The 25,294-nt window shown below is 62.9% G+C and overlaps 5 protein-coding genes across 5 annotated transcripts; 1 reads left to right on the top strand and 4 right to left on the bottom strand.

Moving 5' to 3' along the window:
• Positions 1-16: 16 nt before the first annotated feature.
• Positions 17-3,718, bottom strand: CHLRE_16g661750v5 (uncharacterized protein). Its single transcript, XM_043071000.1, has 6 exons — positions 3,683-3,718; positions 3,259-3,446; positions 2,685-2,986; positions 2,364-2,489; positions 1,687-2,089; positions 17-1,510 (listed from the first exon to the last, which is right to left on the bottom strand). The coding sequence occupies exons 2-6, from the start codon at positions 3,437-3,439 to the stop codon at positions 1,458-1,460; spliced, it is 1,065 nt and encodes a 354-aa protein (XP_042915642.1). The 5' UTR covers positions 3,440-3,446; positions 3,683-3,718; the 3' UTR covers positions 17-1,457.
• A 1,569-nt stretch (positions 3,719-5,287) lies between these two features.
• CHLRE_16g661700v5 (uncharacterized protein) lies at positions 5,288-8,818 on the bottom strand. Its single transcript, XM_043070999.1, has 5 exons — positions 8,499-8,818; positions 7,680-7,739; positions 7,178-7,357; positions 6,811-6,898; positions 5,288-6,537 (listed from the first exon to the last, which is right to left on the bottom strand). Exons 1-5 carry the CDS (start codon positions 8,652-8,654, stop codon positions 6,257-6,259), a joined length of 765 nt encoding a protein of 254 aa, XP_042915641.1. The 5' UTR covers positions 8,655-8,818; the 3' UTR covers positions 5,288-6,256.
• Positions 8,819-9,448: 630 nt separating this feature from the next.
• CHLRE_16g661650v5 (uncharacterized protein) lies at positions 9,449-18,214 on the top strand. The gene is made up of 10 exons (XM_043070998.1): positions 9,449-9,575; positions 10,300-11,428; positions 11,848-12,348; positions 12,608-12,664; positions 12,907-14,685; positions 14,879-15,189; positions 15,370-15,608; positions 15,800-16,692; positions 16,801-16,944; positions 17,077-18,214. Exons 2-10 carry the CDS (start codon positions 10,658-10,660, stop codon positions 17,287-17,289), a joined length of 4,908 nt encoding a protein of 1,635 aa, XP_042915640.1. The 5' UTR covers positions 9,449-9,575; positions 10,300-10,657; the 3' UTR covers positions 17,290-18,214.
• A 1,089-nt stretch (positions 18,215-19,303) lies between these two features.
• CHLRE_16g661638v5 (uncharacterized protein) lies at positions 19,304-21,128 on the bottom strand. Its single transcript, XM_043070997.1, has one exon. It carries the CDS (start codon positions 20,823-20,825, stop codon positions 20,649-20,651), a length of 177 nt encoding a protein of 58 aa, XP_042915639.1. The 5' UTR covers positions 20,826-21,128; the 3' UTR covers positions 19,304-20,648.
• A 48-nt stretch (positions 21,129-21,176) lies between these two features.
• CHLRE_16g661626v5 (uncharacterized protein) lies at positions 21,177-25,168 on the bottom strand. The gene is made up of 3 exons (XM_043070996.1): positions 24,779-25,168; positions 24,511-24,592; positions 21,177-24,291 (listed from the first exon to the last, which is right to left on the bottom strand). The coding sequence occupies exons 1-3, from the start codon at positions 24,805-24,807 to the stop codon at positions 24,154-24,156; spliced, it is 249 nt and encodes an 82-aa protein (XP_042915638.1). The 5' UTR covers positions 24,808-25,168; the 3' UTR covers positions 21,177-24,153.
• Between the last annotated feature and the right edge of the window lie 126 nt (positions 25,169-25,294).

Raw genomic sequence — 25,294 nt, 5'->3', positions numbered from 1 at the left:
TGTTGTGTTTGAGCGCTGTTAACACACATGGATCCAGCTCCAGCTGTCGCATGCCCGCTGGTCACGCATCTCTGCGCGTTGTCTGCTCACGTCTGCTCCAGCCGGGCCCCTTTCCCGTCCACGCAACACTGCATGGCCCTTTCACCGCATGGGCGCATGGCCCTTTCAGTGCATGCTGATGATGCTTCCTCCGTATTCACTCTGTGCATCCTAGTCAGCAGCACGTACGAGGCCCACGGTTGACAGCGGCGAGGGAAGGGTCGGTTGTACTCGCCCACAGTGCTTACCTCTGCTAGTACTGCTACCTCCCGTGCCTTAAGCCATTGAACCCCACGTCACTCTCAGGCAGCCAGCAAAGGTCTGCCCGATGCCGCAGCCCAGCAGCCGTCTTTGATGCCACCCAGGGTCCCCTTCGTGTCGAACGGACTCAATCCTCAGTGTGGGCAGGGGTGCCCCTGTGTTTGGGTGGCGGGTTTCAGGCCATGTCAGTCCTCCCCTGGTCTCCTTAGTCCTTAGGCATATACATGCAACACTGCCCGCATGATGCGTTTGTCAGCGGTGCGTGTGCATGGCTGCGTGTGGCAAACGCGGCGTCTCAGGTTCCTTCCGCGGGTGCCCCAGTTGTGAACACGCTTTCTGCGCCGCGTCGGCTCTAGGATGCAGACTTGAAGGTTCGATGTTATGATTACGGAGCAATAACAGCCATTGCTTGTCACTGCTCGGCGCCCGGGCCATTGCACCCTCCATTCTGGTGAATCCAATCTTCGCTACTCCGTCAAACATCCGTTGCATTCGCATTCACTCGCAAGCACTTCGTTATCCGTTGCCCAGCATCATTGACCCAGCCGCAAACGCTGCACACACCCATCACTCACACTCCCAGGCATTCACAGTCGCGCTAAGCGTCGGCCTTGTTTATTGTGTGAGCCTAGCATGGTCTTCCTCCGTACCGCGCAGATGACATGTCTGCATTTATGCACCATTTCCACCTCACCCCTCCAATCTCCCGCCACAGGCCTGCTTATCATTTACGCAGCACGTGTGCACAACATACACAGTGTGCTTCTGCTGGCTCTGCGGCTCCCGCACTCGGAAACAACTCCTTCCACTACTTTCCTGTCAGAGCTCATTCTTCGAAAATCGTTATTGGCACGCATGCAGGACCTATGATACCACAGCCCATGCAGCTGCCACCAAACACAGGACAGGCACAATGCCCGCACTCATCTGCTCATCTACAGCGCACTCTATGTAGCTCTCAGGTCGCACCAAACGATCCGAGTTTCACATTCATTCTTCGAGACGGGACGCCCTATGCGAGCCCTTTTTATACCGCAGGAATACCCTGCCATCCGGACCACCGTGTCATTCAGTCCCAAACTCAGTGCGTGCGTGCCAGCTGCCAGCCACGCGCCTAGCTCCCGACTAGGGCAGCAGGGCTCATTGTGGCGTGGTGTTTACTCGTCCACCTTGCCGGCGGTCTCGGGCATGACCGAGGAGTGGTGCTCCTCTGCGGGATGGCGGGAGGAAGGCAGGAATGATGCATAGCCGATGTCAGCAGCGGAGCGCGGTGCGGTGCCGTAACAGCTGCCCACGCCACTGCACACATGTCTCATCATCAATGGCAAGCGTGTTCCGCCCTGTCCTGGGTCCCCAACCCCTGCAGCTCGCACCACCCGCACTCACCAATCATGTACTTGCTCCCGTACTTCTTGTAGACGTAGGTGTAGCGGGCGCGGACCTTGCTGCGGGTGCCATCGTCGTTCTTCAGGGTGAACACGTAGGTGCCGGAGTTGATGGCCACGTCGGCGGCCAGGAAGCGGACGTTGGGCGAGCTGCCGTCGATGTTGTCGATAACGCCCACGGGCTCCTTCTTGAGGAACGACACAAAGTAGTCCTCAATCTCGGCGGGCGTGTTGCGGACCTTGTCTGACACGGTGGGCAGCAGCACGGCCGTGGGCGCGTACAGGGACGCCACCTTGCTCGCGTTCAGGGTGGCCAGCGCATCGTTCCACTGCACGAAGGCGTCCATCACCAGAGCCGCCTCGTTCTCGGGCATGGCAGAGGAGTGGTGCTCCACGATCAGCCACTGCAGTGGGGAGGCAGGGGAGAGGAGGCGAGGGGAAGGGGGGGAAGGGTTGGGGGAAAAGGCTAGGGAGGGCACGAAGGGGGTGTACCATCTGGCACATTGCATAAGCAGCCCGCGCAACTAACCTGTCATACGATAGGCACCGCGTACCACCCCATGTCTTATACGGTATCGGCACTTTCGTAACCCGCGCCCATGCATGCCACTGAAACTCCATCCACGGCGTCTCATAGCATCGCATCGCCACCCGACCGCACCCTCGCTTTGCGCCTACCTTGCCATCGGCCTGGCGGGTGTAGGTGTAGCTGAAGCGCGCCTGCACCTTGGCGTTGCCCTGCAGCGTCATGGTGAAGGTGTAGATACCCAGCAGCTGGACCACACCGTCGGCCAGGTGGCGGATCTGAGGGAGGGAGGCAGACGTGGGGAAGGGCGGAGTGCGTCAGACGGCGGGAAGTGGGACAGGCGGAGCGGAGGTGAGGGCGTGTGTGTGGGAACGTGTACGCGTGCAGGGGCCTGCGCGCGAACACCTTCTCTAGCCACAGGCACGCAGCAGGTTTGTGCATGGCCCAAGCAACCCTGCCTGCCGCTAGCTCACCTCGTACTTGTCAATAGCGCCCACGGGGCCCTTGGGCAGGAAGTGGTCGAAGTAGTCGATGATCTCATCGGGGGTGGTGCGGTACTGGTTGGACACGGTGGGGAGCAGCACGGCGCTGGGCGCGTACAGGGCCGCGACCGTCTTGGAGTTGAGCGTCTTCAGGGCGGCGTTCCAAGTGGCAAAGAGACCCAGGACCTGGGAATCGGTGGGCTTGCAGGCCCGGGCGCGGTAGAAGCAGCTCTGGCCGTTGCTGAAGATGCACAGGCCGCCGGTCTTGCTGCCGCACGAACCCTTGGTGCCAACTGCACGCGTCACGTACGGGGATAGGGCGGCGAGCGAGGTGGCGGGGTGAGATGAGGAGGCACAGGGCGGGCCAGGGGTCTTGGCTATTGCGTAAGGTAGCTGCCGTGTGCGGTCAAAGGTCACAGGACGCCGGGGCACTGAGGCAAGGCGAACCTGTCAGCTCGCAGGTGCCAGCCCGCCCAAGTTTCCCGCCGCCCTGTCTGGGAGCCTCGACGAGGTTATAACCCAAACCGTGCCCAAACGTGTCACCCGGACCCCCTGCGCCACTGACCCTGATCAAAGCAGTCGCTGTCGAGGAAGGTGCCCTTTGCCTTGTTGTAGGAGTCCACCGCGTTGACAGTCAGGGCAGGGCAGCCCTTGGAGCTCTGGAGAAGCTCACGCCCGCGGGAGGCATCGGCGGAAACCGCCAGCAGAAGAAGGCCAGCGGCCAGCGCCACAGCGAGGCGCGCCATTGTCAAGCTGCATGGCACAAAGAAGCATGCTTGGTTACATCACACGCAGACCCGAGGGCGCTCGCGAGCAGTCGACGTGGGAGCGGGTGGTGTTCATGCGAGCGAAACGAGCGAAACCGCGACTGAGATTGCCTAGTCGCTCGCCGGCCCCATCAATGCAATGAAGCAGAGGACATGAGTGTATCTAGGCTTGAAGCGACGACTAAGCGCAGCCCCAGCGCCAGCGCATTGCTTGCGACGCACCTAGGATACGGCTCTGTCCACTCCCAGCGGTTTGCGTGACAAGGTGTGTGAGGCTGATAGACGCTGTAAATATATGCTCATACTGAGGATGCACGCAGCTTTTATAGCGACATCCAGCCAGATCGATCAGCGTGGTACACCGTCGCACTGTAAAAGGGGTGACGCAATCCAGGTCTGACACACGTGAACTAGTGTGGACCAGGCAGCCGGTCATGCCAGGCCTCCCCAGTGGCCCCAGTCTCGTCTTCCTGGATAATTACATTTGCTGCAATAATTCACACCTGACAAGGAAGCACGAGAGGGTAGGGTGCGCGAAACTGTGGGTGGAAGTGCGACGTGGAGACTTCCACGTCGGAGGTCACTTTTGTGCGAGACCTCCGTTGGAGGACTTCAAACCTCCTCGGCGAGGCCAGCTCTGGAACTGTAATGTGTGGCAAGGTGACTATGGTCTATTCAGATGGCGTGAGCGCGTGCGGCAGCGAGGCGTGTTCGAATGGGCGACATTTCCGCGCGAACTTTGTGACCAGGGCGCCTGAGTTCTCCCAGCGATAGTGGTAGTCATATGATGTGGTCCTAAATGCCCTGGTGTGGCTCGGGCGACCATGCACAGAGGTTGGCGAGGGGAGCGCTTCATGCGCATGCCCAACGACGGTTTCGTCCGCGGGCTCCTGTCTGCCACGCCTCCTGGCCGGGCGCGGGCCGCTGAAAACTTTGCGAAGTTGCGGTTCTTGGCTGCGCTTTGACGGCCCTGCTGGTCCCTTCGGCCCGCGTGGGGCCGGCCCCTCACCATGCCGGGCGTTGGGCCGTGTTGGGGTCTGGGAATACGCTGCACACTACGCCAACCTGCCCCTTACCCTGTCACGTCGCACATTCGCACCCAGGCGTGGGACCGGTGAAATCGCACGTAGGCGTTCTGCGGAGGAGGTGTCCTGGGTGTGGTGGCGGCAGCTCGCAGGGCGCGGGGCTTGGCCTGCAACCTTGCCTGCAACTTAGCCCATGAGCCCAGCTACCCGAGCTCTAGTGGTTGATGGGACAAGATATGGGCAGGTGGCGTTGCTTTTCTGTCACGCAGACAACACAGGGGAACGGGTGGGGGCGGGGGGTGGTGCACTCAAGTGCATAGTGCTTCATGGGGCCATTGATACGCTGCGAACGAGTTGGGCCTGCTCGCAACGTCGCCACGCATGGATATATACGTGGCGACGTTGCATCACTGGCGTGCGGTGCGTGTCAGACTGTGTCAGTTCCCCAGGTGCAGCGCCAAACATTCCAGCTGGGTCCGTGTGCGATTGGGCGGGGTGGGGGTTGGGCGGGGGCAGTAGTTCATTCCAATCCCATTGCCGACGACCCAGAACCCATCACAGCTCTGCAGCTTTAAAGTCCAAGTTGCGGTTCTTGGCTCTGGTCCCTTCGACCCCTGTTTACGGCACTCACGCACCCAGCAAACCTAACTCGGGCACAGAACCGGTTAAACCGAACGTCGGCACTCTGCGGAGGGGGTTTCCTGGGTGTGGTGGCTGCAGCACATATGGCCCTGGCTACAGGGCTCAGGGGTGCTGGGGTGCGCAGATACGGCAGCAAGGGTGCGGGCAAAGTTCCAGCCAGCCAGCAACTTTTCGGTACAGTAACTCGACCAGCCGCGCACTCGTGCCCTGCCGTTGCAATTTGTTTGCCATCTTCTGGGGTTTGGGAATCAGCTGCACCCTGCGGGACTTCACCAACCTACCTTGACACTGTCCCATCGCACACCGTATGAACTGGAGCGCCATGAAGCAAGACATGGTACGCAAGCCTGTTGCTTCCTTAACATTAAGAAAGTCAAACGCAGACGACAAAGCGGCGCGCCTTGTCTGTATGCCCTCGCTCCGTCAGCTGCACCCTATGGGACCTCGCCAACCTGCCTGAACCCTGTCCCATCACACGCCCTCCCTCCCGGCTACTACGACCAACTCCTTTAACTCGGATGGCAAAGTGGCGCACCGCGTCCTCTCTCCTGCTACCCACTGCCCTTCGCTTTGAAGGCACAATCGCATGGGACAAGTGGGCGGCGCCCACGCCACGTCTCTAGTCTGAGGCTGCAAGCGTCTACCTCACCTCCCGGACATAGCCGGAGTCGGTTCGTACAGGCACGGTCCGCCATGCGTCCAGCCACGTCCAGCTATCAAGCAAATGGGACAAAGTGCATAGCATCCTTGTTTGGCTGTCGATACCAGTGCAGACACGTCGAGCCCTGCCGCCGCTCGTCTGCGCAGTCCCACCACATGCTTCAACCCGCCTCGCACCCACGCTTTGACCACAAGCCAACATGATCACTTGCTGGGCGTCTTAACCCTCTCACGCACACGCGCGCCAAAATTGTATGTCTCCATGACACCACACAACTCACTGCCAAGAAGCAAATGAGGCCGCGCGCCACCTTGCGCCTGTGACGCACAGCCCGCAAGCTGGCCATCATTGCAGCAGCAGGCCCGCATACCCAAACCTTTTCACGACCGCCACGGACGGCGCTGCCTGACTAGCTATAGCAGACGCTTGCACACCTGCTGTGCGCTACTCAAGGGCTGCAACAGCTACCTACAACTCAAACTTGCCATCCTTCCCGACCTCCACGGTCATGTTCTCAATGTACTTGGTCTCGCCCTCCTGCGACGCTTCCTGCGACCCTGCAGCCCCCAAGCTCGAGTCCGAGGAGGAGGAGGCCGCGGCCGCCGCTGCGGCAGCTGCCTCCAGGTCCTCCGCGTCCTCGTCCGCCTCCACCGCCTCACCCGCCTCCGGCGGCACGGAGCCGTCGTCCGCCGGCGGCGCAGCCGCGGGGCAGGGCTTGATGATGGAGCGGCACAGCACTGACTCTACACCTGCGCAGCACCAATGGCAGGACAGCAGCGGTGGCCGTGTGTAGAGAAACCACATGGTGGCATGCGTATGCGCGTCCGTGTGGGAGTGTGCATGTGGCGGGAGCAGAGCTGCAGCGGGCGCGTGCGGCATTGTAGGTAGCCACCAGTAGGTGCCGGGGGCACCGAGCGCATGAGGCCGTCAAGGCCAGCGTAACAATCGTACGCATACATTGCACGGAGAAACGCACACAGAGGCACACGCGCATACAGCAGACACCGCCAAGCCGCACGCACCCTCAGAGTCGAACCCTCCCTTCATGATGCCGGCGTACACGTCCTCCTCGTACTCCTCCACCAGGGTGCCGCAGTACGACTCCAGCCGCTATGCAGCAGGTAGCGGGCACGGTGAGGAACAAGGCAGGGGAGGTGAGGAAGGCAGAGCGCTGCAGCGGCGGGCTGCGTGCAGGCAGCCCTTGGCCCCAGAGCCAGCACCTGTGAACGGCGCCGGCACTCCGGCACTGGCACCAGTACCGCCACACAGCCCCCGGCCCGCACCCCGCGTGGGGCCCTGCCAGACACACACCACCGCGCTTGCCCAGCCATGTGAACCAGGATTATGAACCGACCACCCCGCCCCGCCCCGCCCCTGGCGCGCACGCACCTTGCTCTTGGAGTCCTCCTCCTGGCCGGCCGAGCGCGTCACGTTGGCGGTGCTGGCCGCGCCCTCGCCCTTGACCTTGAGCCAGAACTTGGTCTTCTTGCCGGTGGGGCTGACCAGCGCGTAGTCGCGCATGCGCTCGCACAGCCCGTCCAGCAGCTCCACGGCGCGCAGCTCGCTCGACTGCATGGACGGGGCGAGGGCAAGGGTGAGGGTGAGGGCAAGGGTGAGGGCAAGAAGAGGCCCGAGGGGACTGGAGGCGAGGGGTTGCCGGCCGCGGCATATCGATGCTGAGCAAACGCTGAGGAGTGAGGGGCCTTGGGGCGATAGGAGCAAGCCGCTGCAGGACGCGCACGACGGTTGCAGCGGGCAGGCCTTTATGGCTGCCTTTTAGCAACTGGCTGGCGGTTAGCTCGCACGACAAGCCCCTTTGTTGCGACACCCCGCGTCGCGGCTGTGGGTTGCGGTGCGCGACGGGTCCCCCACCAGTAGGCCATGGCCCTACCTTGTAGGCTATGACCTTGCCGTAGCGCTGGCCGTGCTTGTCAAGGCGGTGGCGCAGATCCTGTGCACCGGGCAGCAGCATCAGCAGCAACAGCAGCGCAAGGCCAATCGTCACGCGCAATGACGTATGTATCTTTCTGCACGCAGGGGCGCTGTGTGCGGCACGCATGGAGTTGGATAGTTGGACAGGAACAATGCCACTGGTGGATGTGTGTAGTACAATTTTGTAGTACACTTTGAAAAAAACCCGGGCGGGAGCGCACCGCTTCAGCTATGTCCCCTTGGCCACACCGAAAATGCAGCCATGCAGCAGCAACAGGGCGCGGCAGCAAAGCAGGGCCCGCAGCGCCAGGGGTTGGACACAAAAGTGAGTAGTCCCGTTGCACGCATTGGGTGTGCAGCATAGCCGCTACGCGGCCCTGCTGGCGGCACAATCGTCACAACAGCGCAACCCGGGTCTGGAAAACGCGGCGGTAGCGGCAGGCGCGCGCGGCAGGCGTGACGAAGACACCACAACCGTAAGACCGTCAAGGGAATCCGCTATCAGGGCGAGCGTTGACATGGTTTGCTTACCTAAATCTAGAATCCTTCAATACGGGGTCCGATGGGGTTAGGGGCGCACGGATCAGAGGCGACGACGCCGTACACGCTGCACACTTTTCCAACCCTAGCGGACCCATGCCCACACCAAATTGAGCTTCGCTACCCCTGTAGCACATTCCGTAAGCTAATGCCTTCAGCACCACCAGACAGCATATCCAGGCGCCCTGCCAGGCCGTCATCAGCTGGACCCGACTCGAGCCCCCTACAAGCAACTCACGAGGTGGTTGCGCACGGGCTCCTTGTTGATCCTCCTCTGCAGCTCCGCGGCCACCGCTTTGCAAGCAGTGCATGGAGCGTCTATTTTCTTCAGCGCGAATGCAAGGTTGGAGAGCGCGAGGACTACAGCGAGCAGCACCACGATCCTTGGAGACATTTTCCACAGAGCGCTGTTAACCTACGAGGTTGCGCGATGCTATTCGGTGAAAGTAAGGACCGATCTTCCTAAAGCTCTCGTCTCTGTATGAATTATGCCGGGCAAGCCCCCCGGCTGAGGAACCGCCTATTGCGACTTGAGTAGCAAGCGATATTAGCTATGCGATTGTAGTCCTATGAGAGGTGGCGAATTGCAGCACATGTAGACGTGTCCTTCGACCATCTAGAAGGTCTGCATGCGATTAGTGCCCGGTGGGAACGCACCCGGTTCCCCACACACTTGCATCCACTTCAGGTGAGACAATTCACTTCTACAGGTATTACATTTGGCATTCACTCCGAAGGAAAGGCTCCCAGGCAGCTGGCAAGGGGAGCACATACGCTATGAGGACATCCTGCGTGCTTATGACCAGGGGAGGTCCCTGGTACTGCGACATGCCCCCACGGTACTAGGGCCATCCGTGGCTCTCGCCAACGCGGCGTCCCTACACGCCGAAGCAATGCGCTACACCGTGCGTGATGCAGCAAGTGCATGTCACAGGAAGGGGAGCCGTGAGCATGGCGTTGGCCCAGCACCTTGGCCATGTGTAGTATTTACCACGTGGCGTCAGTGGGAACTGCTGCACCTGGTTGCAGTGCTACTGCAGCTAGGTCGGCTCAGTGCGCCGCTGCGGGGCCTGCCGGGGTGGCTGCGTGTGGGAGTCCATGCAGCGCTCGCATGCCCGACACCGCCTCGAGCCCCGAACTTTCTCCGTCGACACAAGCATGATTAATCTTTTGTTGTATTAAATCATAGTTGTGTGGAACAGAGGTACTACGGTTTGGCGCTTGAATTTGCTGAACGGGTTTCAAGGCAGCAGGGTGGGCGTAAGCGTGGCACCTGCGCTGCTGTCAGCCAAAGGAAAGGATCTGCTATTATCAGGTAAGACACAGGGCTGGAAACGGGTGGGTGCAAACAGTAGACGCTGGGGAGCTAGGCATTCTCGGTGGCGGGCGCTTCCCTACTGGGGCTGCGTTATCTCGTTGATGCGCAAATGCACGTGATGCTAGGCTTGCGTTGTTAGCTTACGCGGTTCGTGGGAAGCTTACGCGGGGTCCTGCGGCCCTTGCGCTGTCTGTCGGCTCTGTACTCCAACTTGACTCGCGGAATGAGCTTTGCTTGATTCAATGATGTCGTGGCAATGCTGGCTTGATGCTGTGTAAACGTTCAGGCACTGTGTGCAATCTTTGTAGAAGGGCGGGCTTCCCCCGCGCACCGAAGTCGTCGTGCGCTGGGCCTCTGGTATTATATTTTGTTATGTATCTGTTATGTGCTCGTGCGTCGGCTGACCGGAGCTGCAGCGAAGCGGCATTCGGAGTTTGCTAGCCCACCGCGTCTGAGGTGGACACATGCTCCATAAAGGCACACTATTTTGCTAAGCCGTAGGGCTTTGCCTTAGTGGACCGGGCTTGGAGAAAGCCCTTGAGTCTTCCCGCCCGTTGCCAATCTTCAGCATGCACGCACTGCTGGGCTGCGCGGTATGTTGATAGGCTAAATACTCAAGGCAAGGCCACCATTGCAGTGTCGGTTGAGGCACACCTGAGCTGGTCGCTAAGCTCGTCCCCCTGCCCGCCCGCGCCCGCCCTTCCCTGTGCACGTTGCACAGGTTGTCGCCCAAGGAACACATTTGATGAGCGCGAGGTGAAAGGGTGATCCGTTCCACAACTATAGCTGCTTGCAGTGAACACAGCCTAGTTTCCGTAGCCAAGCGGGTGGGTGGGTTGCCGGAAAGCCCGCGGGTCAGCTGCGTTTGGATGCGGCTGCTCCACAGCAGTTGGTGAGCAGCGGTGGCGCAGTAGCAGCGCGTTGGGGTCGCACCTACTCGTACGGTTCTGGAGGTGGTGAACTTGCCAACCAGCCCGCAACGTGCATCAGCGCGGCAGCTTGTACGGCCGCGTGTGCGGCCCCTAGGGGCCCACAGTGGCTACTAAATCGCTGCCGCCTTCCGGCTGCGGCTGGCGCTCATGACTGGCGGCCTATTGGCTGCGTTGGCTGCGTCGCCGCCGCTCGGCGGCGGGGCCAGCCCGGCCGCCGGCGCGTCTGACGGTGGCGGCTTGCCCCTGGGCATCGGCGGCGGCGGGCTGGGCAGCAGTGGCGGCGCTGCGGCGGACGGGGGCCTCGAAGGCATGCAGGGTGCAGCCCCGGGGTCAGGGGCCCTCGGCGCGGGCCCGGGCTCAGCAGCAGGCGCAGGTGCTGGGTTGCCCGGGCTAGGGGATCCGCCGCCGGTGCTGCTGGCGCCGGCGCCGCCGCTGGACGGCATGTCCATGCACCTGGCGCAGCCGGCGGGTGGCGGGCTGCTGCCGGGGATGCCGGGCAGTAGCTTCGGCGGCGCAGGGGGAAGCGGCGGAGGCGCGGCGGGTGCCGTACCTGGGGCGAACTCACCGCCGGGCGGGTCAGAGGGCGGGGCCGGCCCGCTTGCTTCGCTGCTCTCCAGTTTGGTGCCGCTGCCTGGCATGGAGGGGGGTCAGGGCGCCCTGGCGGCGCGCGAGCAGCAAACGGGGACGCCGCCACAGGACCAGGCGACAAGCCCGCCGCTGTCGGCGCCGGGACAGTTGGGGTCACTGCCACCAGGGCTGAACGGCGCGGCGCAGGGCGCCCCTCCGTCGAACCTGGCGCTGCACATCGCGGTGCTGGCAGCGCTGCAGCAGCAGGCGGCGGCGGCAGCGGCCAACGGCGCAGGAGCGGGGGCGGCGGCACCTGGCACCGGGGCGCTGCCAAGGCCAGCGCCGTTGCAGGTGCATACGTGTGTGTGCGTGTGTGTGTGTGTGTGTGTGTGTGTGCGTGTGCGTGTGCGTGTGCGTGTGCGTGTGCGTGTGCGTGTGCGTGTGCGTGTGCGTGTGCGTGTGCGTGTGCGTGTGCGTGTGCGTGTGCGTGTGTGCGTGTGTGTGCGTGTGTGTGCGTGTGTGTGCGTGTGTGTGCGTGTGTGTGCGTGTGTGTGCGTGTGTGTGCGTGTGTGTGTGTGTGTGTGTGTGTGTGCGTGCGTGCGTGCGGTGCGTGCGCTCTGCAAACTGCAGCATGGGTGCGTGTATCCTTACATGCTGGAAGAGGGGCGTGCATGGCACCGCGTATGGGGTTGCGAGCATAGGGTGCGCAAAGGGTTACAGCGTGCCTGCGCGACTGTGTCTTGACGCCGCTTCTCTATGCGTGCTTGCAGGCTGCCCTGGTGCAAGCGGCAGCACAAGCAGCAATCATGGCAGCACAGCGCAACGCGGCCGCGGCGCAGGCCGCCAGCCGCGGCGGCGCTGACGACGGCGCCGGCGGCGCCGGCAACGGCAAGGGCGGCCCCGGCGGCGCGGACGGGCGCAAGCGGAAGCGGAACAACTCCCCGTCGCCGCCGCCGAAGGCGTACGGCGGCGGCGGAGCCGGAGCCGGCGGCGGCGGCGGCATGCCTGGTATGGGCGCTCTGACGCACCTGGCCGAAGACCCGGACAAGGACTCGCCGTGCCGCAACCAGACGGGCTACGTGGGCGTGCGCATGCGCAAGTGGGGCATGTACGCGGCGGAGATCCGGGACGGCGACAAGCGCCGCTGGCTGGGCTCCTTCCCCACTGCCATGGAGGCCGGCCTGGCCTACGACGCCGCCGCCATAGTGCAGAAGGGCAACAAGGCCAAAACCAACTTTGCGTACCAGGACCAGGAGACAAACCCGCGGCCGGTGCGTGGGGTTGGGCGGGCCAGGGTTACAAGCCCGAGCCCAACGTTGTAGGTCCCGATTGTCATGGAATCCCTGGACTCGCGGGCTGGGGTGGGTACGGCGGCGGGCTCGTCTTACGCCGGCGTGTGTTTGTCAGGAAAAGACAAAGGGACGAGGGTCGACGTTTGTGTGCGTGTGTGTGTGTGTGTGTGTGTGTGTGTGCGTGTGTGAGCGTGCCGATGACGCCCATGCCTGCGCTGTGCCTCACACCGCATTGCAGGGCGCGGAGATGATGCCGAATGTGCGCTGGGACTTGCTGCCGGAGGAGGTGGCGGCGGTGAGCCGGGCGACATGGGTGCCTGAACGGATACAGCACAAGCACACTGAAGCGGCGGTCACCATATGTTGTGGCAGTAATTGCAGAACGCTGTGGTGACGACTGACTGATTATGAACACTCGATGTGCATGTGCACATGACTGCCACTGCATGGGCCCGTGACGCTCCTGCCTGGCCTTGCGTGCACACGCCTGGGTGTGTCACGTCTAACATAGTGCAATCGCAACTCCCCTGTCCACAGCAAATGTCAACTCGGAGCGCAAACGTTAAAATTGGCAAGCTGGGCACCGGCGGGCCTAGCAACAACGGCGGCCCAGCCGGCGGCAGCGGGGGCCAGCGTTCCCGCCCACCCAAGCCGCCGCCGCCAGCCCACGGCGGCGCGGCTGGTGCGGCGGCAGCGGCGCGGGCCGGCGCCAACGCCACCAACAGCTCCGGCGCGATGGTGCCGCCCAACGCCATGGCCGCGGCCGCAGCCGCCATGGCCGCGGCCGTCGTGGCGGCCAACGCCAAAGCCAAGGCCGGCGGCAAGCCGAACTCCGGGCCGCAGGGCGCAGCAGCGGCGGCGGCGGCGGCAATGCTGGCGGCGGCTAAGAATGCGGGCGCCGCCGCCAACGGCGGGCCCACCGCCTCCGCCGGCGGCTCTGTCAGCACCGGCGCGGGGCCGCCAGGGTCCATAATGCCGGGCGCGCCGGGTGGGCTGCAGCTGCCCGGGCTGGGGGGCCTGCCGCTGCACCTGCTGCCGGCCGACCACCCAGACCTCCCGGACCACCCGGGCATGCTGCAGCGCCAGCACGCAATGGGGATGCAGGACATGGCCGGCGAGGGCACGGCGGCGTCGGGTGGTGCCGGCGGCCACGGCGGCCACGGAGGCCACGGAGGCCATGTAGGAGGAGGAGGTGGCGGCGGAGGCGGAGGCGGCGACCCGGACCGCCCGAACGACCACGGCGCCACGTCTTCTGAGGGCGGCGCGTTGGGGCACCACGGCCTGCACGACGGCATGGGAGCCCACCATCACGGCCGCCGTGGCGCTGCCGCAGCAGCCGCCGCGGCTGCCGCCGCCGCGGCGGCTGAGGATTACCCGCCCGACGGCGAGGGCGGCTACCCGCTGCCGCCGGGCTGGCCCCCGGGTGCGCCGCCGCCGCCGCTGGGGCCGGACGGTGCGCCGCTGGGGCCCTACCCCGGCGGCCTTCCGCCGGGCTACCCGCCCGACTACCCCTACCCGCTGCCGCCGCATGCGTACGGCGTGCTGCCGCCGGGCATGGACCCCGCCGCCGCCGCCGCCGCCGCTGAGGAGGAGGACGCGTACGGCGCGCCGCACCCGGCGGCGCTGTACGGGCGGCTGCCGCCGGGCGCCGGCTACCCGGGCGTGGACCCCATGGCGGGCATGTCGCCGGAGGGGTACGAGGTGGAGGTGGACGAACACGGCGTGCCAATCTACCCGCCGTACGGCTACCCGTACCCCTACCCGGTCATGGTGGGCTACGAGGAGGACGGCACGCCTATCTACGCATACTCCGAGGCGCCGTACGGCCCGTACGGCTACCCGTACGGGTACGGCGCGTACGAGGACGAGGATGCGGCGGCGGCGGCCGCCGCCGCGGCGGCTGGCTACCCGCCGCTGCCGCCGCACTACCAGTTGGCGGGGCCGCCGCCGCCGGCGGCGGCGCACCTGCTGCCAGGGGCACGTGCGGGGCGGCACCCGCAGGGGGCTGCGGGGGGCAGGTCTGACGGCGGCGCCGAGGGCGCGGGTGGCGATGCCGGGCTGTTGGAGGGCGCGGGCGGACCCCATGGCCTGTTGCACAGGGCCGGGCTTCGGCGGCCAGGCGCGGCGGGCGGCTCTGGTGGTGGAGCTGGCGGGAGCGGCGGCGGCGCGGCGGGCGGCCGGGCGGGACACCATCATGGGCTGGGCGCGCGCGGGGCAGGCGGCAGCGAGGCCGGCGCCGTGGACGGCGCGCGGGCGGGCGCCATGGCGGCCGCGCGGCGGGGCATGCGTGGCCCTGCGAGCGAGGCTGGGATGCAGGTGCGGCAAGGGTGCATGATTGTGGGAGATGCGCGATACGTACCTCGGGAGTAGGCAGTGGCTGCAGTGCAACTGTCTGTGGTGGCCAGGCGGGGCAGTGTCTCTGCTACTCACCACACGAGCGCCGCTCCTCCACTCCACACCACATCTCTAAGAGTTTGTATGCTTTGTTGCGTGTTGCGCACCTCAACAGGACGGCGGGCACCACCCCCGGGGCGCCTCCGGCAGTAGCAAGGCGATGGACTCACTGGACACACTGGCAGGCGCCGCCGCCGCGCTGGCGGGCGAGCCGGGCGGCATGGGGGGTGACGGCGAGGGCCCTGGCGGCGCCGCCGGCCCGCACAGCGCCCACCTGCGGCCGCCCGCTCGCCCCACTTCCCATGGATCCATGGGTGGCGGCTACCCGCCGTACGACCCGTACGGCTACTACGGCCCGCCGCCGCCGTACGGCGCGGCGCCGTACCACCCAGCCTTGATGAGCCCTCGCGGCTACTCGCTTGCAAGGTGAGGAGGGCGGCCGTTGGCTCGGGGGCAGTTGCAGCGTGTGCTCGAGTGGTTTGACGGCGTCACGGTAGCCAGGCTTGTGAGTTGCTGCTGTGTCAAGGTATGCCGCTTGCGCCAAGCTGTAACTGGCGCCCCACTTGCGCTTTGCTCATCCTGTCACGTTGCACACCTCATGCGCAGAACGCGTTCTTCTGGAGGCGGCGCGCACAGGGGCGGCTCCTCGGGCGGTGCCGCTGCCGGCGTGTACGGGGCCGATGGCCTGCCGCCCGCCAAGCGGATGGCTGGAGGCCGAAGTGGCGGCGGCGCGGCCGGCGCGCCAGGCCGCGGCGGGCAGGGCGGCGGGCACGATGGAGCCTCAGGGTCGGAAGCGGGCGGTGCTGATGGGGGCCGCGGCGCGGACGGACCCAGCCCGGTCAGAGGTGAGCGCGCCACGGTCTTCATTGCCGCCAACGCCGCCAATGCTGTGGCGCCGGCATAGCATACGCTGGCGGGACAGCCACACTTGCTTATGGCAATCAGTGCAGTGCTGCACCACCCCTGCCCAGATCTTGTGTCAACCGGGCCTGACTAAAACACCCTTGCCCCTGCTCCTGCCTCCCTCCTCCACCAGGCCCTGGCTACCACCCAGGGATGCATCCGCCGCCAGGCAGCCTGTACGACCCTGAAACAGGGGACCCCATGGACCTGTACGCGCATCCCCCGCCCTACGGCGCGATCCCACCGTACGGCCCGCCAGCACACGGCATGTTGTCGTACCCGCCGTACGACCCCTACGCCCCCGACCCGTACTACGGCTACGAGCTGCCGTATGGTTACGCCCCAGAAGACGAGGAGGAGGAGATGGCGGCGGCCGCCGCCGCGGCGGCGGGTCATCCGTACCCGCCGCCTTATGGGGTGTCGCCCTACGGTTACGGGCCGCCCCCGCCGCACCTGTACGGACGCGGAGGGCCCTATTCGCGCAGCGGCGGTGGCGCCTCGTCTGGCGGCGGTGCGGCTCATGGCGGGCGGCATCCACATGCACCGCCCGCCGACGACGGCGCCGAGGGGCACGGCGGCGCCGCAGACCTGCGAGGAATGGGCCGGGCTGTAGCAGGTGGCCGTGACGTCAGCGGCGGCAGCGCCGACCTGCACGGCGGCCACCTGCCGCCGCCAGCCCTAGGCGGCTTACACGCAGCCGGCTACTCACACCCTTTGGCGCCGGGCGCAGGCGCAGGCTATGGCGCGCGCCGCGCAGGCGCCAACGGCGGCGGCGCTGCGCCGTCACCTTACGGAGTCGGGTCAGGCGGCAGCGACCAGCACTCGCCAGGACAGGGCGCACATCAGCTGCCGCCGCCGTACCACCACCCACACGCTGTGCCGGGTGCCGGGCGCCAGGCAGCACACCAGGGGCAGCCGCATCAAGCGTCGCCGTACGGTGCGGCCGGCGCGCCCGGTGGCGGGGCTGGCGGTGACGGTGAAGGCTCCACGGACTTGTATCTGCAGAAGTTTGCCGAGCTGACGCAGGTGAGTTGGTCATATGACGTCTACCGTGTGTCATCCCTGGTTGTGGTAGTGGCATTGGACGAAGTGTTGACTGATGCAAGCGCGCGCGCGCGTGCGTATGGTATGCAGGCGCTCAAGAAAGTGACGGGTGACGGTAGCTCTGGCGGTGCCGCTGGGAACACGGGAGGTGGCGGCGCCGGGCCGGCGGCAGGCGGGCCTGGTGGTGGAGGAATCGAGGATGTCATTCGAAGCCTTTCCTACTTCACCGGCCAGGTGCGGCGCGCATGGCCGAGTGGAAGCTATGACTGTGGTTGGATGGTAGTTATGGACTCGCGGAGCTTGAAATACGGTATGCCGTGTCATGTCAGCTTCTTCATGACCACATTATCCCTGCTGTTCCTGCAGATGGAGTCTGGCGCTGGCGCTGTGCAGCACGCACCCGGGCAAGGTGCTGGGGGCGCCGTTGGCGCACACCACCATCACCACCATCACCAACACCACCATGGGCGCCATACGCATCACGTCGCAGCAGAGCATCAGCGCGGCGGTGTGGGCGGGGCCGGCGCCGAGGGCAGCGCGCATGGGCGGGGGGTGGCTGGAGACGGGGGTGGGCGGTAATGGACTGTACGCCAGAATGGGCGTGTATGTAGACTGCGCGAAGACTTGGGGCACTGATTCCATGGGGGCACTATGGAGCAGCGGGTTGGCGACGCGACCTGCGTTGTGGCGGGTGTGCATTAAAGCCTGTTGAGTGGTGGTCTGACATGTAGGCCATAGTTGCAAGTGTGTACAAGCATAGCTGTGTGTGTGAGTGTGGGCTGTTGGGGCCGTTGTCCTTGTCGGGCTGTCCTGTCGTCGTAATTGCTGCAGGGACGCGAAGTGCTCAATGAAACATAGTGCACTGCCTTTCAGTAAACACCAGCAGCACATGTTAGATTTTGCGGAGGGGTGTCACACAGTATAGCCATGTAGATGGTAATAGCAGTGGTGGTGCAGGACCTGGCAGTGGTTGCAGGGTGCGACAAGAAAAAGGTGGATCTAACTCTCACGGAACAAGTGGGCTGCGCCCACGCCGCGTCTCTAGTCTGAGGCCGCAAGCGTCTACCTCATCTCCCGGACATAGCCGCTCTGGTCTAAGTACGCATTAGTTCCGCAACACTCGTCAATAGCCGGGGTCGGTTCGTATAGGCACGGCCCGCCATAATGTGTCCAACCACGCCCCGCTGTCAAGCACAAGCACAGGATGTCGTGTGATGTCGTGTCTGTGGTTTGCCGCTGCTGCATACCCCCCCCTGGGGGTGGCTCTGCTGTGTGTGCTGTGCTGAGCGGTAGGTTGTTGCCGGTGCCTGTCGGGTGACTCAGTGCGTGTGACTCAGCGTGTCAAACCCGGTCCTGCATGGGAGCCGCTACAGGCCCAGCGGGGGTATGCCGGGCCAGCGAGTCCCTGACTCGCTGGTTGTGTTGCCAACAGCGCAAGCTAGCAGACTGTGTATCAGACTGTGTCAACCAACCCATCGCGAGCATTAGCCTTGTCCGTTCCTTCGCTTCCCAAACGTTAGCATCCCACTACGTTAGACTGCGTCAGCCTGCCTCGCGCCAGCAGCAGCAGCCAGCCTCCGTGGCTGAATCGCTCATCATTGGTTGTCCCCGCGTCAGCGTCCAGACCTGATCACCCTGGTACGCGGCCGGGCATCGGGACATTGGTGGCCATACGGGGTCCCTACACTCTAGGACCGTATCTGGTACAAGCACACATGCATGCAGCATGCTATGCTGTGCTTGCCAGCAATAAGAACTGCTAACCAGACACCGGCCGAGCCTCAACGTGTGCACTGGCGCCGCTTCTTGGGTGGCGCCGCGCTCTCCTCCATGTGGCAGGGCTTGCATCTTCGGGGAGCGGCAAGAAATTGTAGGCCCTCAGGCGAGGAAGATCGGGCATTCCCCGGGGTGCATTCTCGCCGCGTGGGGCTGCATACGGCCCTCGAATCTCGCCAGCGGCGGCGGCCTACCCCTGGAAGATGCAAGCCCTGCCATGTGGCCGATACTAGCTTTCATTTCTCTGAACAGCCAATACTTCTTTGGTGTGCGATGGGACCAGGTTGAGACCTGCCGATGTCTGGTTTGCGGTCTTTGCTGGCGAGCATAGCATGGCAAGGTGTGCGATTGTCCCGTGCCAGCGGAACCTTACCAGTCACTGTTGCAGTCATTCCCTGCGTGATGCGGCGCGGTGTGGAAACCGACCCCAGCTGTCTCCGGGAGATGAGGTCTCAGATGGCGCGACACGGCGTGGGCTGCGCCTACTTCCCCCGTACTTTACGGGGACCACCTCCCTTTGTCGCCTGCCTGCAGGGGCGCTGCGACCCTGCTTCCCGCGTGCGGCATGCGTGTGTGTCGGTTGGACAAGGTCAAGACAGGTTGGTGAAGTCCCGTAGGCTGCAGCACTGCAGCTGATTCCCAGACCCCAGCAGATGGCAAACAGTTTGTAACGGCAGGGCAGGAGTGCGCGGCTGGTCGAACGCCGGAGTTACTGTACCGACGAGTTGCTGCCTGGCTGGAAGTTTGCTGATGCGCATTCCTCACGCTCCGGGCGCCCGGCCAGGCGTTAGCACCACACAGACACACCAGGCCGGTGATGCAGTGAGCCTATTGCAGCTTTCGCAACCCGTGATCGCGGACATGGAGGGCATCAGCAATCCGTCATCTGCTACAGTCACCATTCCCGTCTGTGAGACTGTCACTGTCCCAAAGGCTCCCTCGCACTCGCCACGTTCACGCATGAAGCAACACTGTATCACGGTCAGTGGTCACGCCACACTCCCTCATGCCTCTCCTCCCTACAACTCTTAACACTCCAAGCCTTACACCGCCCTCGTCCTACCAGCACTACCCACTTCCGAGTTTATTTACTAGTCAGATCACAGGCCACCCACATCAGCAGACTGTCCTACCTCAGCACTACCCTATCTGGACTTGCGCATGCCTACACCCAAAATCACATGTATGCGTTATGCTGCTGCTCCATAGATCTGCTCCACATGTCTCCAATCGCCACAGAGCTGCTCCACTGGTCTCCAATCGCTACAGATCTGCCCACCGCCGCTGCTGGAGGAATGTAGCCTTCTTCCAATCTGCAGGGATACATGAGGGGAGGAGTGGGAGGGACTAAGAGGCTGCCGGCTGTGGCTGCCACCCATGGCAAGGCGCAAAGCAGCGGGCAAATTGCAGCAACAACGCAAAACCAAAAATTCCCCAACATGCACGACAAAACATCTGCAAAGTAAACATCCATGATGCTGAATTGGTCTGCAATGCCGCTGTTTATTCACTCCGCTGTGCTGCTTGCTGCACTGAACACTTGGAACCCATCCGCCGTGATAAAGATACCTTTGCTCATCTGCATATACGTTGCGCCACGAAACAGTATCACCAGAACCGTATGACCACTGATCGGCAACCTTGCCCATACGGAGTCCTGTGTAGTCGGACCATGCTAGCCAACCCGTACCCAACAATCATGGCTGCATACGACTGACACGCTGCTGAGCCGAAGCAATGAACGGACGCGGCACAGTACACATTCATGCATGGGCGTGGGTAGTTAAACTGGTAGGCTAGCGGTAAAGCCAACTGCGCAACTCGACATTGCCCCTCCAAAGGTGGTCCCATGTCCTTGAACCATTAAGCCCAAATGATGTTTGCAAAGCCATACCCCACGCCCAGCTCAACGCACATATGCCCTTAGCGCAAGCCCACTTAGCTTATAACCAGGAACAGCCAGTAGCAACGAAATGGCATACCGTAACCGTTTTGCGAATGCTCCCAGCTCCCAGAGCTCACTGCATGCAATGCAAACAGCAGGCGACCACAAGCACTGCATGCGAATACCCAGCCCTATGCTGTGTGCTTAGGTGCTGGCCAACCCCATCGCCTATCCCATGTTCCCCCATTTGGCCTCCAGTCCATGGTAGCTGCTGTTTTTAGTGGATAATGCAGATACTTAGTGCAAGTGGCAGCAGCTTGCAATAGTTTTCCCAATTCTGTTTCATAGTGTCGTAATTAGAGCCTTGGAGGTAGTTGCATGGGTGTTGAAGGTTGTTGCAGGAAGCACGTAGGTGGAGTGAGGCAATGCTGAGACTAGGCAGCCCACAGAGCATACCGGTTGAACTGACTTGAATCCATCGACCCACAGGCGCTCCGCATTGACTGTCTGAGGGAGGCCAACCGGCGAAGGCGCAACAGGAGGGGCGGCGGCAGCGGTGCAGGCAGGACACCCGGTACACGCATCCAATGTACTGCCCCAAGCTCCAGTATCTACGGCTGTGTGCGCCACGCTTACATGTACACGCGATCCATGGATGCAGATGCACGGTGTTGCAGCAGTCGCATGACACTGGAGGGATGGCGGGTGGGCGGGCAGGCGCAGAGGCGGCACAGCAGCAGACCACACAGGGGGCGAGAGCGGAAGGAGGAGCGAGGGCGGAAGGGGGGCGAGGGCGGAAGGGGGGCGAGGGCGGAAGGGGGAGACGGCGGCAGAGGGCGGCGGCGGGTGCAGCGGCAGCGGAAGGCGACGGGGCACAGGCGGAGGCAGAAGGACGGGAAGGGGCGTGCAGGCAGATGCCGTAGTACTGTCCCAATGTGCACTGTCTGACTGTCACTGACGTGATAGCTTACTGCTGACATGTTAGCTTCCTCACGAAGCCCACTGCTGCTTTGCGTGAAGTTCTGGGGGGTGCAAGGAAGGGCCACCAGCAGCGAAACAACGACAGGGCACAAGTACCGCGTGCAAGCACACAATAAATGTCCCAAGCCCATTTGCCAAGAGGCTGCTTACGCTGCTTCAGCGCCCACGGCGTTATGTTCAAATGCGAGGTATCACGCCAGGCTGACACTGCAGTTGCCACAGCACAGGGAGCAGGCGCGCAGGCAGGGGCGAGGGCAGGGGTACGCAGGCGGCGACAGCGGAGGTCCAGACGCCACGCGATGATGCTGACAGATTTTTTGCTTACGCGGTTGGCACCAGGTCACAGTGTTGCGCGTGTTGTAGGTAGGTCCGAATTCAGGTTCGGTGCCATGGCCAGCCGCAGGTCTGGGTGGGTGGGGTTGGTTGCGCAGGGAGGACGAGGAGGGCAGCGGCGGACGGGAGGCAGGCGACCATACGACGATACGTGCCATCATATGAAGCTGTTCTCACTTGTATCTACGGGCGCCTTGCCAAACGCGTTCGCCAGAGGGTTCCTCCAGGCACCTGAAATGGTGGCAAAGGGTAGGGGGCACAGACGGCTCCCCAGCACCCAGTTCTAATACCCCAGTTTCCAAAATGCCGAATCCCATCTCCCAAAGCTTTTACTCCATACCATTGTTGCGATTGCTGCCGGTTATGCCATCACTCTGAATATTCTGCGCTCACAGAGCACCACCATACCACAAGGAGCAAGGGGAACAAACCCACAACGCATATCTTTGCCATTCTAAATTTCCAGCATGTACTAAATGCTCGTACTCCTTCAGCAATTGCGTGTAATCAATGCCCTTACTTCTTTGGCAGGTGCCAATCTTATCAGGTGGCTTCCTGTGTGGTGTGGGCATACGCGAAGGGGGGCGTGCAACGCAGATGCAACCGACTCCTGATTTCCTGTCCCGTCAGCCTCTTCTGCATAAGCCCAAATGCCCAAATTATAATGACAGGACCATACCACTTTTGAGACAGGACCGTGTACGCATTACTTGCATGCTGTTCTGCAACGCAGTAAGGGGGCGGAACACCAAACACAGGAAGGTGCCCAACCACATCGCAGCCCTATTGTTCGATGCTCCATGTGATGAACCCATTTCCACCCACTGGATGTGATTCTGCAGACCGCTTGTCATGAAAGAGCTTCTGCGCAGATGCTTAGATACGGCAATGATTGCACAAACATGCAGCTACGAGATGCCTTGTTCCACATAATACCCCGGACTGCCAGCTTTAACCATCAGCCCGTGCATGCAGAACATACCGCATACGCCATGCGCTATCAGTCTCGTGTTCTTTGCACGTTTGGCACTCTGCGTACACTTGCAAGCAATGGGCGAAACAAGCCAGGCAATACCCGTTTGCCCTACAACAAAGCGAAGAGATGTATCACCTTGACGCGTTTGCTCCTCGTGTCCACCACCACCACCACGCTGACGCTCGCAACTCTGTGGCAGGCCATAGCAGCACAACAGAGAGCAACCCAGAGCTTCCAGCTAACATGCAAGAAGCCCTTTCCAAACTTTACGCCCACTAAGCATGCACGCTTTCATGAGATCCCCCGTACATCTACACTCCGGAACAGGTTGTAGGTTGAGACTTCCACAACATACGTTACGTGATGATGGTGCAGTACTGTTGCGATGAGATGCGTTTGACTGGCCGCGGCGTGGTTTGCAGATGGTGTGCTTCCACTGATGCGATGCGATGGTTGACGGCGGGGGTTGCGACGGAGGGTCAGAGAAATGGGGCAGCCGAATTGCGGTCGCTGTTGCCGAGGTAATCGCAAGTTTGTGGCAGTGTCGAGTCGGGTGGGCGGTGGCGGGTTGGAGGTGATACGGGCTTTGGTGGGCGACGCAGGTTGGAGTCGGTACGATGTTGGGTTGATGGCGGCGGCAGGTCGGAGTTGGCATAGGTGGCGGCGGCGGGTTGGAGGATGGCGGTACAGTTGGATGGGCGGTGGCGGGGTAGGGAAGTGGCGGTGTTGCGTTTGGGAAGAGGCGCGGTCGCATCTGTGTTGGTGCCGTCAGCCTTGCTCTGGTATCACAGACCCACCTAGCCTGCTTTTGCCGAAACCGCTGCCAAATGCCCAATACAAATTCCCAAATGATACTGCAAACGCCCTGCGGGTCCGCACCGCAAAGCACTGCGCTACTCCTCACGCCGTCACCGGCCATGAAGATCCCACCCTGCCTGAGAGCCTCAGAGCCTAGGGTCCAAAAACCAGGATGGTACCGCCATCCTAGCCTACCGCGTTCATCAGCGGGGCTGATCGAACGGGCCTAGTGCTGCAGTCTGCAGCGTACTGGTATTCGCTATTGCGCCAGAAATAATAACTCATGTACAGCACTCCCAGCGCGACGTCTGAGATTCACCATGAAATATACGGCTGCCCATACACGGTGACACGGTGCTACAGCACCGGGCGGCAGCTAGGATGCCCGCCTCCCCCCGGCTCGCCCGCCTCCCATTGCCGTGGGTGTAGCGGCCCTGCCACCCTCGACGAGGGGTGTTGAACGGCACCAGAATTACTGGCGGCCCTTGCCCTCCACGTGAGGACTAGCGGGCCCGTTGTTGCCCTAACTGGGCACACGGCCTGTTGCAGGGGAGCCTAGCTTCTCGCAGAGCCGGGGGGCTATAATAAAGTTCCAAATGAGAGTTTGAAGGGAAGGCGACCCCAGTAACGCGCCGGCCTGGTCAAGGAGGCGCTGCCGGCTGCCGCTGTACCAGGTCGCTGTGCCCTGCGCTGGCTATAATGTATCGCTGAGCACTCTGCACACCACCCTCACCTCTTCAGGCGCAGTCGCTGGAGCGGCCTTGACAGCGCGGGGGATGGGGGATGGTGTCGAAAGCCAGACGAGACGTCGACTGCTTGGCGCGTCAGTCACCTGTGCCGCACAACCAGAAATATACAGATAGGAATTTACGGTACTGGTGGTGCCACTGACAAACGCAATTGAAGTCGGCACACGCTCAGTTGCTGGTGAGCATGGGCTGCTCAACCCACTTGCGGCCGACGTGGCACTGTGAAAATAGCATTCAGGCGCGGCTGCAACCAACACCTGAGCAGAACTGGATTCATGTCCGCGCTGTCAGCTAAGCCTCACCTTGGAAGAAATGGTCTCTTGGGGGGGTCGAGCGCGCGCGTCAATGGGCAGCTCTTGATGAGCAGTGCAGAGCTGAGGCAACCTGGCAACGCAAAGTGGAGAAGAGAGGGTGAGAATCGAGGAAAAATATATACCATGCCGAACGGGCAGTCTCGTCAGCCCCGACGAGCGCGCGCGTGACGTTGCGCGCGCGTGGCGTTGCACACACCAACAACAGAAGCTGGCACGGTTAAGGAGCGCAGCGCGGGGTGTAGCGAGGAGTCGAGGCCGGGGAGCTACAGGCAGGTTCCCGGACATCCCCGACTCGGAGAGGCCTGGCCAAAAGCTGGGAAAACTCACCCGCAAGGAGGTTGGAGCTGCGCAGACGGGCTTGTAGCTTGCTTGTGGGGCGGCTGCAGCCAACGCGCTCGCGAATGCGAGCGGGCCGCGGCCAACGAAGTCAATGTGTCGCGAGGCAGGCCAGCAGGCTCGGCCGCGACACCTCAGGTAATACCATCGACGTCTTTGGTAGGTTGTTCGAGAGCCTGGCCAGTCAGCCATCCTAACGGAGCCGGCCGAGAGTGCAACATGGCTTACTGCCCTATCTCTGTCTGTGCGCGCGCGACCTAGGGTCGTTGTAGGAGAGGGATTGTGACACGGGTGAGGTGACCGCAGTGCTTAAGTTATCGTCTCGAAGCGCTGTCCGAGTGACTAAATACTTAATTTGGGGCCTCATCGGCTCATCCCGGGCCTCATCCCGGGCCCAAACGGTGGGTCGGGTCTGGCCCCTAGTGTTTGGGCCCTC

The sequence above is a fragment of the Chlamydomonas reinhardtii genome, chromosome 16, assembly GCF_000002595.2.
Source record: "Chlamydomonas reinhardtii strain CC-503 cw92 mt+ chromosome 16, whole genome shotgun sequence".
NCBI lineage: Eukaryota > Viridiplantae > Chlorophyta > Chlorophyceae > Chlamydomonadales > Chlamydomonadaceae > Chlamydomonas > Chlamydomonas reinhardtii.
The sequence above is the reverse complement of the archived record's forward strand: the minus strand, read 5'-3'. Positions and strand labels throughout refer to the sequence as shown.

What these genes read in the sequence shown, in the direction of transcription:
- CHLRE_16g661750v5 (XM_043071000.1), bottom strand. Translation starts at nt 3,439, where the DNA reads ATGGCGCGCCTCGCTGTGGCGCTGGCCGCTGGCCTTCTTCTGCTGGCG. An exon ending in CCCGCCAGGCCGATGGCAAG is followed by an intron (nt 2,090 to 2,363) that starts GTAGGCGCAAAG and finishes TCCCCACTGCAG; the next exon opens with TGGCTGATCGTGGAGCACCA. An exon ending in CGGGAGCAAGTACATGATTG is followed by an intron (nt 1,511 to 1,686) that starts GTGAGTGCGGGT and finishes GCCATCCCGCAG; the next exon opens with AGGAGCACCACTCCTCGGTC.
- CHLRE_16g661700v5 (XM_043070999.1), bottom strand. Translation starts at nt 8,654, where the DNA reads ATGTCTCCAAGGATCGTGGTGCTGCTCGCTGTAGTCCTCGCGCTCTCC. An exon ending in AGGAGGACTCCAAGAGCAAG is followed by an intron (nt 6,899 to 7,177) that starts GTGCGTGCGCGC and finishes CCTGCTGCATAG; the next exon opens with CGGCTGGAGTCGTACTGCGG. An exon ending in GGGAGGGTTCGACTCTGAGG is followed by an intron (nt 6,538 to 6,810) that starts GTGCGTGCGGCT and finishes GGTGCTGCGCAG; the next exon opens with GTGTAGAGTCAGTGCTGTGC.
- CHLRE_16g661650v5 (XM_043070998.1), top strand. Translation starts at nt 10,658, where the DNA reads ATGACTGGCGGCCTATTGGCTGCGTTGGCTGCGTCGCCGCCGCTCGGC. An exon ending in AGGAGACAAACCCGCGGCCG is followed by an intron (nt 12,349 to 12,607) that starts GTGCGTGGGGTT and finishes ACCGCATTGCAG; the next exon opens with GGCGCGGAGATGATGCCGAA. An exon ending in CGCGGCTACTCGCTTGCAAG is followed by an intron (nt 15,190 to 15,369) that starts GTGAGGAGGGCG and finishes CCTCATGCGCAG; the next exon opens with AACGCGTTCTTCTGGAGGCG.
- CHLRE_16g661638v5 (XM_043070997.1), bottom strand. Translation starts at nt 20,825, where the DNA reads ATGCTCTGTGGGCTGCCTAGTCTCAGCATTGCCTCACTCCACCTACGT.
- CHLRE_16g661626v5 (XM_043070996.1), bottom strand. Translation starts at nt 24,807, where the DNA reads ATGTCCGGGAACCTGCCTGTAGCTCCCCG. An exon ending in AACCTGCCTGTAGCTCCCCG is followed by an intron (nt 24,593 to 24,778) that starts GCCTCGACTCCT and finishes TTGCGTTGCCAG; the next exon opens with GTTGCCTCAGCTCTGCACTG. An exon ending in AAGAGACCATTTCTTCCAAG is followed by an intron (nt 24,292 to 24,510) that starts GTGAGGCTTAGC and finishes TGTGCGGCACAG; the next exon opens with GTGACTGACGCGCCAAGCAG.